This window comes from Kalmanozyma brasiliensis, assembly GCF_000497045.1.
Source record: "Kalmanozyma brasiliensis GHG001 unplaced genomic scaffold PSEUBRA_SCAF18, whole genome shotgun sequence".
Classification (NCBI taxonomy): Eukaryota; Fungi; Basidiomycota; class Ustilaginomycetes; order Ustilaginales; genus Kalmanozyma; species Kalmanozyma brasiliensis.
The window spans coordinates 404,078-422,098 of NW_015961957.1; the positions used below are offsets into that span (position 1 = coordinate 404,078).

Consider the following 18,021-nt stretch of genomic DNA (forward strand, 5'->3'; position numbering starts at 1 on the left):
GCTGGCAACGAGGACGGGGCGAACGTCATGGAGGCGACAAGAAAGGTAGTGGCGACACAGAGACGAAGTTCTATAGCGATGCAGAGCGACGCTGCCCGCCCTGGTGGGTAAGCAAGGATCGACATCCTGTGGACTCCGGCTGAGTTCATAGCTAGGCATGGGAGAGGGAAGAAGAGGACGAGCTCCGTCACTTCGTTGATGCAATTGACCCACCCTTTGTCGTCATTCAAAGTTTGATGCATCGAGCGTCGAAATGCGGCGAGGTCCCACCACCACGTGCCATCAGATGAAGCTCCTTTCTACAATCACATGTGGGCGCGCGACGACACAATGGGCGCATCTGCGCATGAGCGGCGCAGTCTGCGCACGAGCCCCGGATCTTCGATCTTCTGACGCTTTCATCGATTGTCGCACACACGGACTGCCTGTCGTCTTCAGACCACCAGCACCTTTTCCAAATGAGTGACACTCACCGCTGGTCTCACTATCGCGGAAAAGGCGAGCACCTCATCACCTTCTATGCAAAAGGCCTGCCGAACCCGGACAGCGTGCTGACAATGCAGCAGCTAGAGGATCACTCCTACACTGCGTCCGTCGATGGAGCGGTCCCCGTTCGCTATACCGTCGTTGACACCGTTTCACGTTTCCACGGGGACGGTCGGTGCTCCGATTCGCTCCAATGTTGGCTAGACCAGATCTGCCTGCTGCTACTCAAGCAGGACATCCCGCTCGAACACCGAATTTGCATCCCACTGCTGTACCTCAGTCGAGCGGCGCGCTGCTGGTACAAAAGGCTCTACGCAGATCCCAAGAACGTGCGGATCAATTCTTGGGACGAGTTTCAAGACGCTATCAAGGCCAAGTTCCTCCACGTCCGCGCACGCCGTCGCTGCAGACGACGTCAATGCTTGAGGTGTTTGGCGCCAACGACCAAATCGGAACGGCAGCAAGCCGACATACTGGCGCCAAAGCAAGTCGCGTGCCCGAGCGCGCTCCCAGGTCAATTATCGCAGACATGTGATACTCACGATACTCTGTCTAATCCGCAACATGGTACGATAGCTTCGCTGCCCATCTCCAAGCCATCAGCTGGAAGCTTTGTTCACAAAACAAGGCCAACGAGAATCCTAGCCAGCTCGATGGAATCGGCAGAGACTCGATTGGTTGTCGCTGTAGAGCCCCATAGATCCTCTGATCAGCATAGACTTTGCGGAAACACCGATTCGGAATGACGACGTTTGCCGACAGGAGGCAGCCGATTAGGTTTCACATCGTCTGATTTGAGCGGCAGGATCGGGAGACATCGCGGACCTGACAACCTCATCAAAGGGACGCAGTCGTCTGCGATCTCTGGTAAGCTTCGGCAACGACCGGCTGGTACCGTAGAGCTGATTCCAAGTGTGCGTCAACCAGGCACGCATGAACTGCGGGGGCTTCCGGCTCCACAATCGTCGAGTGCAGCATCGATGTGGGGCTCCACCTGATCGATGCGCATAACCGATAGGGCCGGCTCTGTGCCCCGCTTGCTACGCCGGGAGGGCACGGCTTGACGTCTACCCCGCATCAGAATTACGTAGGAGTGGGACGGGTTGACCGATGCAAAGACGTGCGGAGTCGATCCTGCGATTTCCACGTGGAGCCCAACGACCTTCATGCAAGATACAGTAGCAAGCTAGCGTCTCTCGGCTACCGGTTAGACCAGCCGGCCCATCGAAGAAGCCGGAGGCACGAGCGGGGTTGGGGGAGCAAATGGAACGAAAAGACTCCGCTCCCAATGGAAGGGTCGTGCCAAGAGAGTCAGCGTAAGCGAGCGCGTCGCGCGGGGACACCAGGACTTAAGCATGAGTGCGGAGAATGAGTCGCAGAGAAACCCAGCTCTCCGACTCCGCTTCAGCTCTCTAGCGCGCCAGTCATCGTCGGTGTTCCAATTCGATGTTCGCTTGACTGTCTTCCGAAGACACGATTCGAACGTCGAACGAAGCGTAAGCAGCTCAAGAGCGCACGAACGGGAGCGTGTGAGGGAAAATGTAGTTGTTCCGAAGCACGAAGCGTGCCTGACTGTGTCTTGGCACATTGACACTGCTCGACTGCGCATCAACGAGGACGCAAAGCGGTGTTGAACAGGATCGGCAAGGCCAAGATGAGCTGATTTCGAGGCTGACGACGGGCGCGCAAGACCGACCTTGCATGGACAGATTCTTGTTTGCCATTCCGAAGACCGCAGGAGAAAAGCTCTGCGGGGACCCCGCGCTCCATGAAGCTTCCGACGGGGCCAATAGGAAACGAGATCGAGATGCGACTGTCATCCTGAGGCAGCGTGAGATGGATGTCCTGCACCAGGACCACCCCATATTGCACATCAAGGGTTCATTGTTCCCGGTGCTGGCCGAAGCCTCGACCTCCGATGTGCAGATCACAAAGGGACCCGACTCGTCTGCGTGGACCGGATTAATTCGAGCAAAGTGGGCCTCTCGCAGTGTTGGGGCTGCATGAAACCAATCGACAGCAGCAGCTGTTGTTTCTGATCGGTCTAAGCGAGAGGTGGAGTGTGGGGTTGATGCTCGGCGAGAGTCCGCCAAGAAATTGCTTACCCGCAGTAGAACGCGCACAAAGTGGACGCTGTGTCACTTCGAGGCGTCCTGCTGCCTCGTCACCCGCGTGTGTCACCGTGTCATTGGCTCTGTCTGCTTCCAAGGCTAGACTCGCTCTCGCCCTCTTCTGCGCCACACCATCAAGCCACGCGTACGCCTCGCGTGCACCGACATCATTTCTGCACCTTGCCTTGACACGATGACCGTACCTTTTTGCTCCAGATGTAACCTCGCAGCTGGCTGAGACAAGCTGCAAGACGCTCCTGTCGTCCATCAGCCGCATCGATGAGCTGAGCTCATCAGCAAGCTGTGTTGCTGATTCGGACAAAAAAGAAGGCCAGTCGAGCGGTGCTTGAACACGACCCTCGGCCGCGAGGAGGAAACTTCTCTTCTCCCCGAGCGAAACAGACTGACCGCGGTCCAGCGTCTGCATTGTCGACCATCTAGCAGTTCCGCTTTTGCAATTCCGCGAACACCAGGAGAGCAAGAGAGCGCGAGAGTTTGAGTGGTTTGCCCGCCGTTTTCGAGGTGCAGGTGGCAGTTTGACGCTGCAAATGAGCGGCAAAGTCCGGAAAGGGTGCAGTTCGCGCGCTTCCGCTGGTGCCAAGAACTCCGACGTGGTACAATACGTACAAAACCTCGCACGGCCCCTGCTTTATCTTGTCGTCGTCGCTCGCATGACAGTTCAATGCCCACTCGCGCACGCTGTGGTCCACCCTTGACGCACGAGCTTCGAGCTACGATGCTGCTGAAGGCCAGGTCGCATCCGGAGGCGATGCTACGTGCAATAGGAGCGTGATGGAGTCGAGCTCTACCATACGTGGGAACGCGGAGTCGCAACCTGAGCCGAGCCAAAAGGAGGACGATGAACTGCGAGTCTGTCTCAGGCACCCTGTGTCGTGGAGGCAGTCCCGCTCGAATGCACCTCGTTTCTCTTGGCAGCAGCAGGGCGGGTGTGTTGTTGGGACCAAGCCTCGTTCGAAATGCGGAGTAGATTCGTAGAACTGCAGCCCAGCATTCATTCCTCCTAGCGCGAGTTTCGTTTGCCACGCGGCAAAATGGGGTTTGCAGGTGCAGAAGCGAGGTCGAATTTTGGACTAGAGACAGGCCATGTGCCTCATTCGTCCCGCTGCTTTGGCATAAACTGCTGTTCCGTCCGCATAGGCGAGACGGGTTTTCCCCACGTCTCTGGAGACATGCATAAGTCTTGGCGCCCAACTGTGCATCAAGCTTGGCCCTCGCCTCGTGCCTGCCTGTCGAGGTTGGCAAAAGCCACACACATCCCGCCAGCCCGCAGAATCAGATCGATGCGGGGCGAGAAACAAGATATTCGTCCGTTCGTTTGTTCGTCCAAATGATGTTGGCGGTGGCAGTGTCTGCAGTGCAGTTTCGCTGCATTGAACGCCTCGTCGGCGCTTCTGCAGTGTCCTCGTCGAGACCAGCCCCACATGACCTCGCCCGCAAATCCGTTGCCAAAACGCAAACGCTCTGTGCCAGAGAGCTCGAGCTCGACAACGGTACAGGTGTTGTTCTGGGTTTGGCCCTCTCGGGTACACGCGAACACCTCTAGCCGGGTTGTGATTGGCTCAGGTCAAGCAGCGCTTGGCCTGCCACCTCATTGTCGCCCTCAGCTCGTCTGCTATTGTTTTCCCTCGCCGGCCCAAACCAGCTCGTGTAGCCGTTGGAAAAGGATCCGGCCTGGACGGAGTCTGTGGCAAGGGTCTCGTATGGCTTGACACTGGATCAGCAAGGTCAAAGTGCTGCGCATCTGCCTCGGACTCGCTTGATGTCGAGCATGGCTGGCTAGTTTGGAGATCACGGTCGGTAACGATGGCTGCAGGCTCATGCACCCCGCAAGCAGCTCCAGCCAACGGTTCGAGCGTCGTACCTGAACAGCTCGAGACGCCAAGCCAGGCCTTGGTGTACAAGCCTCCTAGCAAGGCCATCGTCCGCGCTCAGCCTCCTCTCAAGCAAGAGATATAAGAAGTCGGCCCTCTGCGTCCCACCTCCCTTTCCCCTCAACCCCTCCCTCAACCCCTCCTTTACCTACCTCCTCCCTTCCACCTACTACACTGCATAAGATGTCGGCCGCTGACAACCGCGACCGCTCGGGCTCGCTCCACTCGGATGAGAAGGATGTTGGCTACCCCATCCAGCACCAGACTCTGTCCAAGGACACCACCCAGGACCCCGAGTCCAACCAGATCTCTGAAGACATCGACGCTGGCTTCGACACTGCCGAGGTCAAGCGTGTGCGCCGAAAGGTCGACAGGCGTCTGTTGCCCATCCTCGGTGCCCTCTACTCGATTGCCCTGATCGACCGAACCAACCTGTCGGCCGCTCGTATCGCTGGTGCCGGTGTCGAGCTCAGGCTTACCGCTGGTACCAACTACTCGATCCCCCTGCTCATGTTCTTCGTTCCCTACATCCTGCTCGAGATGCCCTCCAACTTGCTTCTCCGAAAGATCGGTGCCGCCAAGCAGCTCTCGTTCATCGCCTTCTGCTGGGGTATCGTCATGATCGGCCAGGGTTTCGTCAAGTCATGGCAGCAGCTCACTGTCACCCGTGCTCTCGTGGGTGCCTTCGAGGCTGGTTTCTTCCCCGCCTGTGTGTGGCTCATTTCCACCTGGTACGTCCGCCGCGAGTCGCAGGTGCGCATGTCGGCCTTCTACCTGATCTCGGTCGGTATCTCTGGTTTCTCCAACATCATCGCCTACGCCATGTCCTTGATCCGAGTCTCCGACCGCACCTTCCGAGGATGGCGTTGGATCTTTATTCTTGAGGGTGAGTACAGCTGTTATGCCCCTGGTGGAATAGCCCTGGTGGAGCGTCTCCAATGTTGATCGCGCTCCATTGTTGATCGCGCTGCAATGTCAGGTCGGAGATCGTTGAACAAGAAGACTGACCTCTGCCTCTCGAACCTCCCCAACTCTGATCACCACAGGTCTCGCAACCGTTGTCCTCGCCGTCATTGCCTACTTCGTCATCCTCGACTTCCCTGACAAGGCTGCCGAGAAGGGCTTCCTCACCATTGCCGAGCGCGACATGATCCTCACCCGTATCCAGCGCGACCGTGGTGATGCGAAGCCCGATGCACTCACCTGGGCCAAGGCCGGCAAGTACGCCACCGACATCAAGGTTTGGCTGTACGGTCTCATGTTCATGTGCACCACCATGCCTACCTACGCCTTTGCCTACTTCCTGCCCGTCATCCTGCGCGGTCTCGGCTACTCGATCCGCGACTCGTTCCTGCTCGGTGCTGCTCCTTACGTCGTGGCCATGGTTGGTGCCTTCGGCTCCGCCGTGATTGCCGACCGATACGTCATCCGAATGCCGCTGCTGATCGTCCAGTGCCTGCTGACCATCGCCGGTCTGGGCATGCTCTTCGTGCGCACCAACCGCCAGGTGCAGCTCGCTGGTGCCTTCCTTGGTGTCTGGGGTGCCAACGCCAACATTCCCTTCGTGCTCAACTTCTCGCAGAACAACGTCGCCGGCCAGTCCAAGAAGTCGTTCACCTCGGTCATCGTCATCATGTTTGGTGGTATCGGCGGTATCTTTGCCTCGCTCGCCTTCAACGAGAAGGATGCTCCCCTCTACCGCAAGGGTCTGTACGCCACGCTTGCTTGCCAGGCCTTCAACGTGCTCTGCGGTGTTGGCTTCACCCTCTACTTCCTCTCGGCCAACAAGAAGATCCGCGCTGGCCGCAAGGTGGTCGACGACCGCCCCGGCTTCACCTACGTCATCTAAGCGTAGGGTTGCTTCGGCGCCGCTCTGCTCCTTTTATACCACGTTTACGTTATTGATGGATCGCATCGCATCCGCTTCTGTCGTCAGCGGCACACCGGTCTGGATGTCCTGAGATGGTCCGGTCGATGTATGTGTACTTTTTCTTAGGGTTTATTCACATTGCAATGACACATGATGTCAAGATATCTATACCGAAGTGATCCTCTTCTGATGGCTGTGGCTGAGAGATGACAAGGCCGATTCAAGGAGGCAAAGGCTGAGTTGCTTTTGGCGCGCCCAATTTGTCAGGTGATGAAGTGCGCCTGCAGCAGATCGCGGACCCCACGCGTTGTTGAATTTTGCCATCATTCAGGGGCTTGCTCGTTTCTCGCTTCTCATCAGCGTCCGGGTTCGTTAGCAGCAGGGTCAGCATCCACGACGATCTTCACTGACTGATCCTGTCGCTCTGACTCGGAAGCATGCCGAGCATCGATCATCGAGAGGCTGTGAAGCGTGGGAACTCGGGAGTCAAGCATCTCGGCGCCGCTCCGAAAAGGTCGAGCTAGCAAGTACACGCAAATTGTCACACGAGCTTTCGAGGATCGATCGGCAGGCTTTCGAAGGCAAGACGAGTCATCCGTCAATCTTTGCCTCTCGACAGGCAGCCATGGGAAGCCAGCAGAGGTACGGCGAATAGGAAGAAAGCTGGCGGCGGTCTTGTGCTGCGAAGTGAAGTCGAATCGCATGCTAAGCTGTGGTGCTGCTGCCTTCACCAACACGCTCGGAAAAGGGGTCCAAGTGGGAGCCTGTCGCTGTGTGCCTGTCCGCCTTAGAGAAGCGGGCGGAATATCAATATTAATAAAATTAGGCTTCCATTTTTAAATTGGCGAGTTTTGGCAGTCAGGCGGCAGCATTTGAGCAGCCCGCCAGTCACGTCAAGAAGGGTCTAAACATCGGAGATGATGCGGTGTGCCTTGCTTGCTGGTGTTGTTCTTGCTCAGCAAACATACACCTCCTCCTCCGCGCTCATATCACTCTTTCATTTCTGCCAGCCTCTCCCTCGCCGCTCTCTATACCGTTCTGACCTCCTCATTGACGTATCATCACGATCACGGAGTCCAACATGACCTCCTCCACCACATAGCGCTCAAATTACAACACCAAAGCTCGGCAAACCTGCCGAGGACACGTCAGCCATGGCGCCCATCATAACGTCGACAGGCCAGACACGGTCGCGGCTGCCCCCCAAGTGGATGCAGAATGCTACTATAAAGGCATCCGCCGCTGCCACAGTCAATCATGTCGACCATGACGCCCTAGCACACCAGAGACCTGTGCGATGGTCCACCCATACGCTGGCCGCCGACCACAACGACACGATACGCAGTTGTGCCGACTCCACCACCTCGACATATGTCGCCGACACGTTTGCGCATCGAGGTAAGGGCCGCATCAGCGATGTGACATTTGTTAACTCCTCGGAAGATGCTGCATCCGCCGACCTCACCAGGTCAGACAGCCACAACTCGAGTTTCAACGACCTCTCCCTCACCTTGAACGACGATGATGATATCTCCCAATTCTCCGACTTTACGAAATGTAAGCCGACTGTACCAGAGGACGCAGAGCCGATACCGCCCGTCACCCACGATATACACGTCCACTTGCTGGACAGTGACGACGACGACATGGCTCGGAGGATCGACCAACTCATGGCAGCAACCATGGAAGCACTCGAGGCTTCCAACCGACTCGTCCTCGATACACTTTCTACTCGAGCAAAGCTCGCGCAGTTCAATGCGATGGAAGCTGCGCTCGACTCTCAACTCGATGCTAGAGAAGCCCACCTCCTCCGCCAAATCCAAGCCGTCACCGACATGACCGACTTCGTCTCGAAGACATCCGCGCAATTGCAAGACCTCACATCGCCTTTCCTTAGACTGCGTGTCTCCGGAGGTGCCGCATCAGCTGGACAGCCCAGTACGCTGGCTGATACAGCTGAGCTTCAGGTTCGAGACGCAGCAGCAACGGGCATCGTCCAGGCGCTCGATCGGGACGCCACCATTGGAAAGACAGCGGCAAAGCGACTGGAACGTATGCTTCAGACCTCTTCTCCCAACACTTCCCCTTCCTCCTTCGCATCGCCACAACGGCGCAACGCACAGAATAGCAGACGGGCTTTCTCTATATCGGACTTTGCGAGCAAGCATTCCAGCATCGAAGAAGAGGGTCAGCACGAGAGCGAAGCATCGCCGTCCACGCCTGATTCTGCAGCCCGCCAGCAAAACACAGGCAGCACAGCAACTTCGCCGGGCACTATATCCAGTAGCCGCACCTCCACGCCTCAAAAGAAGCGCGCCATCAGCTATGACAGCCGTTCACCAGGCGCACTCAGGTTGTTGACCAAGTTTGCCGGCCCGTCGAAAGCATCGACTCATTCGAGTTCTCCAGCGCTCAGCGGCACCTCAGCGAATGCTGCCAGCTCGTTCGCGCCGAACCCGGTCTCGATCTCGGAAACGGACGCGACTGGTGGTTCTTCAGGCTCTTCTGCATTCACATGGCTCACCACGCGACCGTCACTCCTGGCAACACTCAGTCAAGAATCAATCTTGGCGTCCTCACGTGCTCCTTCGGCTTCGAATGCGGTCGTTGGCGATGACGTCGAGGCACGATCAACAACGAAGAATGCGTCGGGGCTGCCAAGACACAGCTCGGCTGTCGGCTCCAAAGCGGGTGCTCATGTCGGCGTAGCGTCAACCGAGGATGAAGCAGTCCTCGCAGCCCTTCTTGGAATGCCTCCAGCAGCACGGGCGGCATTGACACCGCCACGCACGGAGACCCCTTCCGAGTCGTCCTACTTCGACAGCGCGATGGGCGAATCGATCTCTTCTGTGTCACCTCCCACACCGGGCAGCGTGCACGCTATCGAAGAAGTGCTCGCAACACCTTGGAAGTCTGCCACGGAAGGCCTCGAACGCGAAGGCGTCGATGCAGCCTCTTCGCTCCAACGCTCGGCCCGGCGGACCTCGATCTACTCGAGCGCACTCAGTCCCAGAGCATCGTTATCGATATCAGATCGTGATCGAGCGCAACACTTGTCATCCCAGCTGGCCGAGTTGCGTGCCGAGCGTGTCATGTGGAATTCGCAACATGCTGGCAGCGCCGAGATCAGCCAGTCGAGCAAATCGACATCAGCATCGGATGCTCGTGGAGGCGGAGCGCTACGGGCCTTGCAGAGGCTCAACGAGATGTCGGCCGCCAAGATCGGCGCGCAAAGGGGCCCCTCTGCCGAAGATGTCAGCAGCAAGCGGATGTCCTTGGGCCTTGGTCTGCCCAGCTTCTCAAACTTGAGACCCAGTGCCAGTCGGTCGACGTCGACTACTGCGGCCGCCGCAACAAGTTCGTCCTGCGGTGCATCCGGTCCAGCAGGGGACAAATTAACAAAGTCGGCTGATCCGAAGCTTTCCCACGACAAGGCTGCGATCGATCCTGTCACGGATGCCGCCGACGTCGGAGCATCCGGCTCGCTGCTTGGCGGAGGGTGGCGCTCCTGGGCATCCTGGAACACCGCCTCTGCTGTAGCTGACAGCGAGAATACCACTGCTCACAAGTACGAGCGCAGAGCTTGACACGACCAAACATCTTCACTCTTTCTTTCTGGACCGCAGACCGCTCTGAGGAGCATATACCAGGCTTGCCTCCTTTCTGTATTTCTACCTTTGCAATTGTACTTGTTCGTCATCCTATGCTGCTCCGTCATCTCGGTGTGTGGAGATCCGGCTTTCGGAAGGTCAAAGGTCGAGGACGCGTGACCGTGCGCTGCCTTTTTTGTAGCTGTTTGCTCCACACAAAGTGAATTCAAGGGTCTGAATCTTCGGGAAACATCTGTCTGACGCTCTTCCACCATCATCACCCCCAATCTGCCACTGGCACAAGCTCCCTGCAGCCGCCATGCTGCGGCGCAACGACTGAGTTCTCAGTCGAGTCCCGGCCTCGAGCCCCAGCAAGCACCTCGCCAGCTCCAACAGCTCAGCACCTTGCGCAAAGCGTCCGCTGAACGACCGGCGCTCGTCATTCTAGTAAGCCGAAGGAAGTCGCCTCTCTTGCTTCCAGGCACCGTCAACCCTCCGGAGTTGATCATTGTCTATCGCAGGCTTTACCTACTCAAGATGAGCTCCGCCACTGTCGAGGAGTTCGTCGAGCTGCTCAACGCAGAGCAGCATGTCGACCTTCAGAAGCTACGCGATCTGGCTCGCCACGGAGTGCAACCGTCTGTGCGCGGCGAGGTGTGGCTCTACCTCCTCGGTGTGCTCAGCGATGACAAGGGTCAAGAGATGACGTCCGTCCGCAGCAAATTCCTCGCCTACGAAGCACTCGACAAGCACAATCCTGCGCTGGAGAAACGTGTCCGCAGCGAGTGTCAGCGGTATTATCAGAAGCGACTCGGCACACGACCGCCCCCCGGCAGAACGTTGATGCGAAGCTCTAGGAGCGTGCTCTCGCGCAAGCCCAGCGGATTCTCTGCGGGCGGACTCGGGTCTAGCATGGCAAGCGGCTCGTCTCTGGGTAGGGACTTTTCGATGGATGGCTCTTCCTCGTCGGGAAGCCTGTCCATATCGGGATCGTCGATGGGCGATGCTCAGCAGTCTTCGATCTTGGGCGCAGGCGCAAGCTCGTTGGCGACGACAACTCTGAATGGATCCGACCGAGGACCGAACCGCGTCAACGATGGTAGGATCCACGCGCTCGGCGGGATTATTGGAGAAAGCGGCGTGTCTGCAGCCATGGACGCCGACGACCCAGACGCAGCGGCTGCACTCGAGCTGAAACGCTTTGGTCGCAGTGTCGAGAACATCATCTGCGCCTTCATGAACCGATGTACAGCTGCAGAGGCATCGCGAAGGAAAGCATCACATGGCGCTGCTGAGTCCACTCTCGGGGAGACGGGCACCAACGGATCATCAACAGCCCAGATAGCCGACGTGAGGCATGTCGAAGATGCCAGAGGTCGAGGGCAGACCTCAAGAGAAGCACAGCCTGGCAGCATGGCACCCGATGGCGGCCCTACAAACGCATCGACGGACGACATGGTGGCGGTCGGGTCTTCCGTCAATCCTTCTTCGGCGCGTCAAGTACACGGTAACGGGCACAGCAGCGGTACAAGCTCACGGTCGCGCTCTCGAGCAGGCTCCTTCAGCGGCGCGACGAACGGGACAGGTTTGGGCACTCCACCAGCTCGCAGCAATGTGAGCCTGGAGGACGCTGTTCGGTCTCGCATGCCACGAGAATACGAATGGCAACCACAGGTCAACCCTGGCAACGGTGGCTCTCCTGGTACAGCGGCCGAGTTTCATCCTGCTCTGGTGTATCTCTGTGCGCCATTCGTGCAGTGCGTCCGCGTCGAAGCAGGGATGTACTTTGCCTTTGAGAGACTGATGATGCTGATGGCACGACACAGCGCACGCAATCCGCTACCACGGCAAGTAGCCACGTTCCTCACGCTCTTCCGAACGACGCTGCCCGAGCTGCACTCCTACTTCGAAGAAGAGGAGGTGGACATCATCGGGTTCGCCACCAACTGGCTGCAGCACCTGTTGGCGGGCGAGCTGCGCATCGAAGACCTGATGCGGCTGTGGGACACCTACTTTGCCCTGCCTGACTTTTTGGATCTGCATCTGTACGTGTGCATTGCGATCTTGACGAACTGCAAGGACTCGCTCGAGGAGCTGGATCGGTCCGAGACGAGGAGCATGCTGGACAGCTTGCCGCCACTGGATATCGATCGGATCATCAACGAGGCGATCAACATTCGGTTGAGCCACCAACGGTCGCAGCGCACGGACGATGTTTAGTGCGCAGCAGCGTAATACACCATCGCAGCGCAAGACCGTAGACCTGACGGGAGAGGGCGAATTGAGGAGGTTCCAGATTACACAGGCCGCCGTCCCGCCTCTCGAAAGCCACCAACCTGCACAAGGGGCGACACCGATTTCGAAGCGTGCGCCACTGGCTGTCGACTCCACGGGCTAATGTGCATGCATCCAATTGTTCGATGTACGCTGCTCACCGAATCTGCAATGCGAGGTCGATATCAGATTCGAAGCGGGACTCGAGTGCTGGCTGCGACATGAGGTACGGCTTGAAATGAAATGAAATGAAGGCTATCAGCGTCTGTGGCAGTGTGGAAGAGCGCAGCGCAGAGAGAGGCGAGGCTTCATGACGCGTTTGAATCCCGTCCCGAGTTTCTCCCACTGGGACCTGTCATTACGGTGCGGGATCTTATGCTGATGCGAGCTGCTCATCATTCCGTCAGAAGCGACGCCGATCTACACCTGATCGACTCGACAAGAAGCGTGTGCCTAGCCATGCTGTGCTGGATTGGGAGCAGACCGAATTCGCGGTGCAGGGCAAAAATGCTTTTCGATGGCATGACAAAAGAGAGACGCGGGCCATGTCTCGCTTGAACCCCTGAGTCTGTCTTGCTTTTGTTCCTGCTGGCCGAGATCTGCAGCTGTGCAGCCTAACTCGCCGGAGAGAGCGAAGCGAAGCGCAAAAAATAGCTCTTGCTTTCCAACTCCGCAAACAACACACTCATGCTGTTGACGTCGTCGGCGATCAAAAAATCTCGATGGAGCGTGTGATAACTTAGGCCCAAGGTTGGCAGCCGTCCAGCCGTTGGAAATCTCATCTCGGACTGGCGGCTTTCTCGATGACCGCCTACTTGCTCCGATTGACAAGCGGCAAAGGGAGTTAGCCGACTTTGGACAGGAGAGTCGGCCGTCGAGTCCACGCTGCTGTCAAGATCACACAGCCTTGTCTGCGCCGTGACCATGCGCTGTTGAAATTCCAAATTGGCCAAGACAAGAACCCCGCGTCAAGCATGCTGCGCAGACACAAAGAACACAGCTTCGAAAAGCTCCTTGCAGGAAACGATGGACGCACGCTGTCGTTCTGCTGCTGCCTGTCAATCTTCTCTCCGCTCTTTGTTCCTTGACAGAGCCGATTTCGGCAGGACTGCGCCAAGCGCCCATTGTTCTTAATACAGCATGCTCCCTTCCATTCCTTCTCACCACCATACCATCGCCCTCCCGCTCCACGCAGCACCGAGCACAACCGCATACATTGCTGAAGCTCACTGCACGGTGACACCCTTCTACGACGGCACCGCATAAAAGGCTTCGTGACTTCTCCTGCACGGTTGGCATTCTTCGAGCCGCCCACTTTGCCTTGCGCATGGCCACCTCGGCACATACATCCCGCTCGCACCCACCCCGGGATCGCACTCACTCAGCATGAGCTACAACGCCTACCATCCGCGTCCTGGCGGCGCACGACCACAACGCCAGCAGTACGCCTACCAGCTGTCTGTAAGTTTCACGCTTCATCTCACGCCCACGGGCCGCCTCCTTGCGTCTCATCGGCCCGCCCACGCATCACGCTCCACTTGGGCCCACTTGCTGGCGGCATGCACTTCCGCACTGCCTGTTCTCCAAGGTGACCCGCATGGCTGACTCTCTCCTCTCTCTTATCTCCGTCTTTTCTCCTGTCCACACCATCCAATCCACTTCACGCCTGCTCGCTTTAACGCCTCGTAACGACCACTTCGACGAAACCACCTAACGACCTACCTGATACGATATAAATCATCTCCTCATGTCTTCCCTTCGACGCTGGTGGAACGGATTCCGTCCCGTCCAGGACGACCCTTTGACCCAGCCAAGCCTTGGCTACGCAAACCACCCCAGCGCATATCCTGGCTCGTCCAGCATGCATCCCGAGAACCCCTTCTACGCCGGCGAGAACCCCAGCTTCCAGACTTTGGCTCCTGCCACCTCCGAAGCTCACAGCATGTATCCCTACGAAGAAGACCGCGTGCCTCTCACCGACACGACCGACGACGAAAAGTACGGCTATCCTCCCCCCAGCCACGCCCATACCGCATACACCCTCTCGGATCCCAACACTCGGTTTCCCACTCCTGCGCCCTACGGAGGCCAGTCCTCCTACTCGGCTAGCCTCGCTCCCGATGACAGCGCCAGTCAGGTCGCCTGGGAGAAGCGCCAACAGGCTCCCAAGCGTGGTCTCACTAAAAAGGTCCAGCTCACCAAAGGTCACTGGATCGTCGAGCACCCCGTCCCCACCGCCGTCAAAAACTCGGTCGAGCCTGGGTGGGCGCAAGGCAACCACACCCAGGAGTTCTCCCACATGCGATACACGGCCGCCACGTGCGATCCGGACGAGTTCACGCTAGAAAATGGTTGGAGTCTTCGCACTTCGCAGCAGTACGGACGCGACACGGAGCTGCTCATCGCCATCACCTACTACAACGAGGACCGCATCCTGCTCGCACGAACGCTGCACGGCGTCATGCTCAACATCCGCGACATTTGCAGGAGCAAGACGTCCAAGTTCTGGCGCAGGTCGGCCGAAGAAGGCCGGCCAGGCTGGCAGCGCATCGTCGTGAGTCTCATCTTTGATGGCATCGATCCGTGCGACAAGGAGGTGTTGGATCTGCTCGCCACCGTCGGTGTCTACCAGGATGGTGTCATGAAGCGAAAGGTCGATGGCAAGGATACGGTGGCTCATCTGTTCGAGTACACCACCCAGCTATCGGTCGATCCCACGCCGGCTCTCATCCAACCGCACGGCGATGACGCTTCCAACCTCGTGCCTGTCCAGATGATCTTCTGTCTCAAGCAGAAGAACAGCAAGAAGATCAACAGTCACCGTTGGCTCTTCAACGCGCTCGGGCGTCACCTTCAGCCCGAGATCTGCATTCTCATCGACGCAGGCACTAAGCCGGGCCACAAATCGCTCTACTACCTCTGGGAGGCCTTCTACAACAATGCCAACCTCGGTGGGGCCTGCGGCGAGATCCACGCCATGATCAAGAACGGTCGCAAGCTCATCAACCCATTGGTGGCAGCGCAGAACTTTGAGTACAAGATGTCCAACATTCTCGACAAGCCGCTCGAGTCGACGTTTGGCTACGTCAGTGTGCTACCCGGTGCATTTAGTGCGTATCGCTTCCGAGCGATCCAGGGTCGACCGCTGCAGCAGTATTTCCACGGCGATCACACGCTCGCCGACCGACTCGGCAAGAAAGGTCTCCACGGCATGGACATCTTCACGAAAAACATGTTCCTCGCCGAAGACCGGATCTTGTGCTTCGAACTGGTGGCCAAAGCGGGGGACAAATGGACGCTGACGTACGTCAAACCGTCCAAGGGCGAGACGGATGTGCCTGAAGGAGCGGCCGAGTTGATCTCGCAACGTCGTCGGTGGCTCAACGGCTCGTTCGCCGCCTCCATCTACTCGCTCGTCCACTTCTTCCGCATCTACAAGTCGAACCACGGCATCATTCGGTTGTTCTTCTTCCACCTCCAGGCGATCTTCAACGCACTGGTGCTCTTCTTCTCCTGGTTCGCACTGGCTAATTTGTGGCTGACGTTTTCGATCATCATCCAGTTCTTGCCGGATGAATTGCTCAAGAATTCGTCGAATACGACCCTCACCGTCTTCCACTGGATCAACCAGGCGGTCAAGTGGATCTACGTGTTCTTCCTCGTGCTGCAGTTTGTGCTTGCGCTAGGCAACCGGCCGAAGGGGGAGAAGGCGACGTACATTGCCTCGTTCGTCGTGTTTGGTGTGTTGGGGTTGTATCTCATCGTCGTCTCGTTGTGGTTGACCGTCAAGGCGTTGGTTCATACTAAGTTTTCGGGCGGCATCTTTCAGATTCTGTTCAACCAGACGACGGGGGTGCTGATCGCCTCGCTCGCTGCGACGTTCGGCATCTATCTGGTCGCGTCGATCCTGTATGCCGATCCGTGGCATATGGTGACGAGTTTCCCGCAATACATGCTCTTCGCGCCTTCGTCGATCAACATCCTCAACGTCTATGCGTTTTGCAACCTGCACGATGTTTCGTGGGGCACCAAGGGGTCGGACAAAGCGGATGCGCTACCGACGGTCGATACCAAGAAGGACAAGAACACCGAGCCGGGTACAGTCGAGGAGATCGAGCGACATCAGGATGATATTGACGAATCGTTCAAACTGGTCGTCTCCCGTGCAGTGGCACCGTTCAATCCCGAACCCACCATCGACAGACCCACCATGGACGACAGCAACAAGACCTTCCGCACCCGCCTCGTCGCCTTCTGGCTGCTGTCCAACGGAGCTCTGACCGTCGCCATCGAAAACGTCAACGGCCTCAACACCGGCCAGACCAGCGCAGAGATCGAACGCGAACAGAGCAACAAGCAGTCGACCTACTTCAAGTTTATCCTCTGGGCCACGTTCGGGCTGTCCGCGTTCAGGTTTGTTGGCTGTTTGATCTACTGGGTCAAACGAAACACTACGAGGTGCTTCAGGAAGACTTGATGGCATTCGTTGATGTTGCAATTGTACGAAATGGACACTTTTGTGCTTCGAAGTTGGGCCTGTGTTGAGAGGACGGCGGCTGTGTGTGTGAACACGAACGTGATGTCGATGGCAACGGCGATGCGAGAGTGAGCGTGCTGCCGCTCAGTCTGCACGCCATGCGCCGACTTTGTCGAGGCAAGCGGGGGCAAGCGAGCCACGCCATCGCTTCCATCCCTCACACGCGCTGTCACGACCTCACTCACACGCATCTTCTCACCCAAACACCGTCCCCGAGCAAAAGCGCTGCATTCGTCACTCGCCATACACGACCCGTCTCAAGCGATCCAGCTCTCCCTCCTCCCATTTCTTCCCATCCTTGGCCTCCTCCACCGCCCGCACCGCCTGCACCATGTGCTCCTCGTTCGACGTCCCGCTCAGCACGGTCACCTGCAAGCCGGGTACATTCATCCCACTGGCCAAAAACGCATACACCACCTGCTGCGGCGTGTACCCCTTCTGGATCGCCAGATCTTGCACCTCGACGCTGGCGAGCAGATTCGGGTTGCCGGTGAGACTCCAGAAGGGTTGGTACACCACTGGCTTCCTTCCCTCCTTGTAGTCGTTGGGCGACAGGGTGGGGCTGAGGAGGCTGAGCAGCGCCACATCGTGTCCAGTCGTGTAGTGCCATCTGTTCTGCAGCACCGTCGGCGGAATGGACGAGGTTCGGGAGATAGCACTGAAGATGTCCGCATCGTACGTATTGCTCACCCCGATCTCCCTCACCAGTCCCAGTTGGACGAAGCTTTCCATCGCCGACCAGACCTTCAATGTCCGATCCAACGTCGTCAGTGGCGAATGCAACACGTAGCTATCCACCCACGCCTCACCGTCCTTATCCGCATACTCCACCCCGTCGTCCAGATCCACCCCGCTTTTGGCGTTGGCCTCGATCTTCGCCTGCACCTCTTTCAGCGGCGTGAATCGCAACCATGGGTGCAAATTCCTCAAACTTGCGGCGAAGGATTTCCTCACCTGCACTTCGACATCCTCCTCCTGTGCGAAGGGGATCAGTTCTGGGTGGGACCAATCTTGCCCGCTGCGCGGGGTGAACTTGGTCTGGAGCCAGATGGACGAGCGGGGCAGCTGCATTTCTTTGGCGGCCACGGCGAGCGCAGCGCCCACGTGATCTTCGCGATAGTGCTTGCGTTGACCCGCCGTGTCGATGCCGCGAAAGCCGTGCGAGAGGGCGAGGATGACGAGATCGGATGTGTAGTCGCCTTTCCAGGCTGTGCCGTAGAGGAGAGGCGGGATGCGTGCGTGGGAGGAGCGGGTGTAGGGG

The 18,021-nt window shown here is 57.9% G+C and overlaps 5 protein-coding genes across 5 annotated transcripts in view; 4 read left to right on the top strand and 1 right to left on the bottom strand.

The window, feature by feature from the left end:
• Positions 1 to 4,672: 4,672 nt before the first annotated feature.
• On the top strand, positions 4,673 to 6,338 carry PSEUBRA_002324 (Major facilitator superfamily; the record flags this gene model as incomplete). The annotated part of the gene is made up of 2 exons (XM_016435456.1): positions 4,673 to 5,375; positions 5,536 to 6,338. The coding sequence occupies 2 exons, from the start codon at positions 4,673 to 4,675 to the stop codon at positions 6,336 to 6,338; spliced, it is 1,506 nt and encodes a 501-aa protein (XP_016293221.1).
• A 1,175-nt stretch (positions 6,339 to 7,513) lies between these two features.
• PSEUBRA_002325 (uncharacterized protein) lies at positions 7,514 to 8,646 on the top strand (the record flags this gene model as incomplete). Its single annotated transcript, XM_016435476.1, has 2 exons — positions 7,514 to 8,411; positions 8,600 to 8,646. 2 exons carry the CDS (start codon positions 7,514 to 7,516, stop codon positions 8,644 to 8,646), a joined length of 945 nt encoding a protein of 314 aa, XP_016293222.1.
• Positions 8,647 to 10,486: 1,840 nt separating this feature from the next.
• Positions 10,487 to 12,169, top strand: PSEUBRA_002326 (Rab-GTPase-TBC domain protein; the record flags this gene model as incomplete). Its single annotated transcript, XM_059464792.1, has 1 exon — positions 10,487 to 12,169. The coding sequence occupies one exon, from the start codon at positions 10,487 to 10,489 to the stop codon at positions 12,167 to 12,169; it is 1,683 nt and encodes a 560-aa protein (XP_059320761.1).
• Positions 12,170 to 13,609: 1,440 nt separating this feature from the next.
• PSEUBRA_002327 (Chitin synthase N-terminal) lies at positions 13,610 to 16,700 on the top strand (the record flags this gene model as incomplete). The annotated part of the gene is made up of 2 exons (XM_059464793.1): positions 13,610 to 13,684; positions 14,016 to 16,700. 2 exons carry the CDS (start codon positions 13,610 to 13,612, stop codon positions 16,698 to 16,700), a joined length of 2,760 nt encoding a protein of 919 aa, XP_059320762.1.
• A 294-nt stretch (positions 16,701 to 16,994) lies between these two features.
• Positions 16,995 to 18,021, bottom strand: part of PSEUBRA_002328 (NADP-dependent oxidoreductase domain protein) — a gene marked incomplete at both ends in the record, with an annotated part of 6,480 nt that continues 5,453 nt past the window's right edge. The window contains one exon of the mRNA XM_059464794.1: positions 16,995 to 18,021. This exon is cut by the window's right edge and continues 198 nt beyond it. Within this exon, the coding sequence (XP_059321258.1) occupies positions 16,995 to 18,021 (1,027 nt within the window).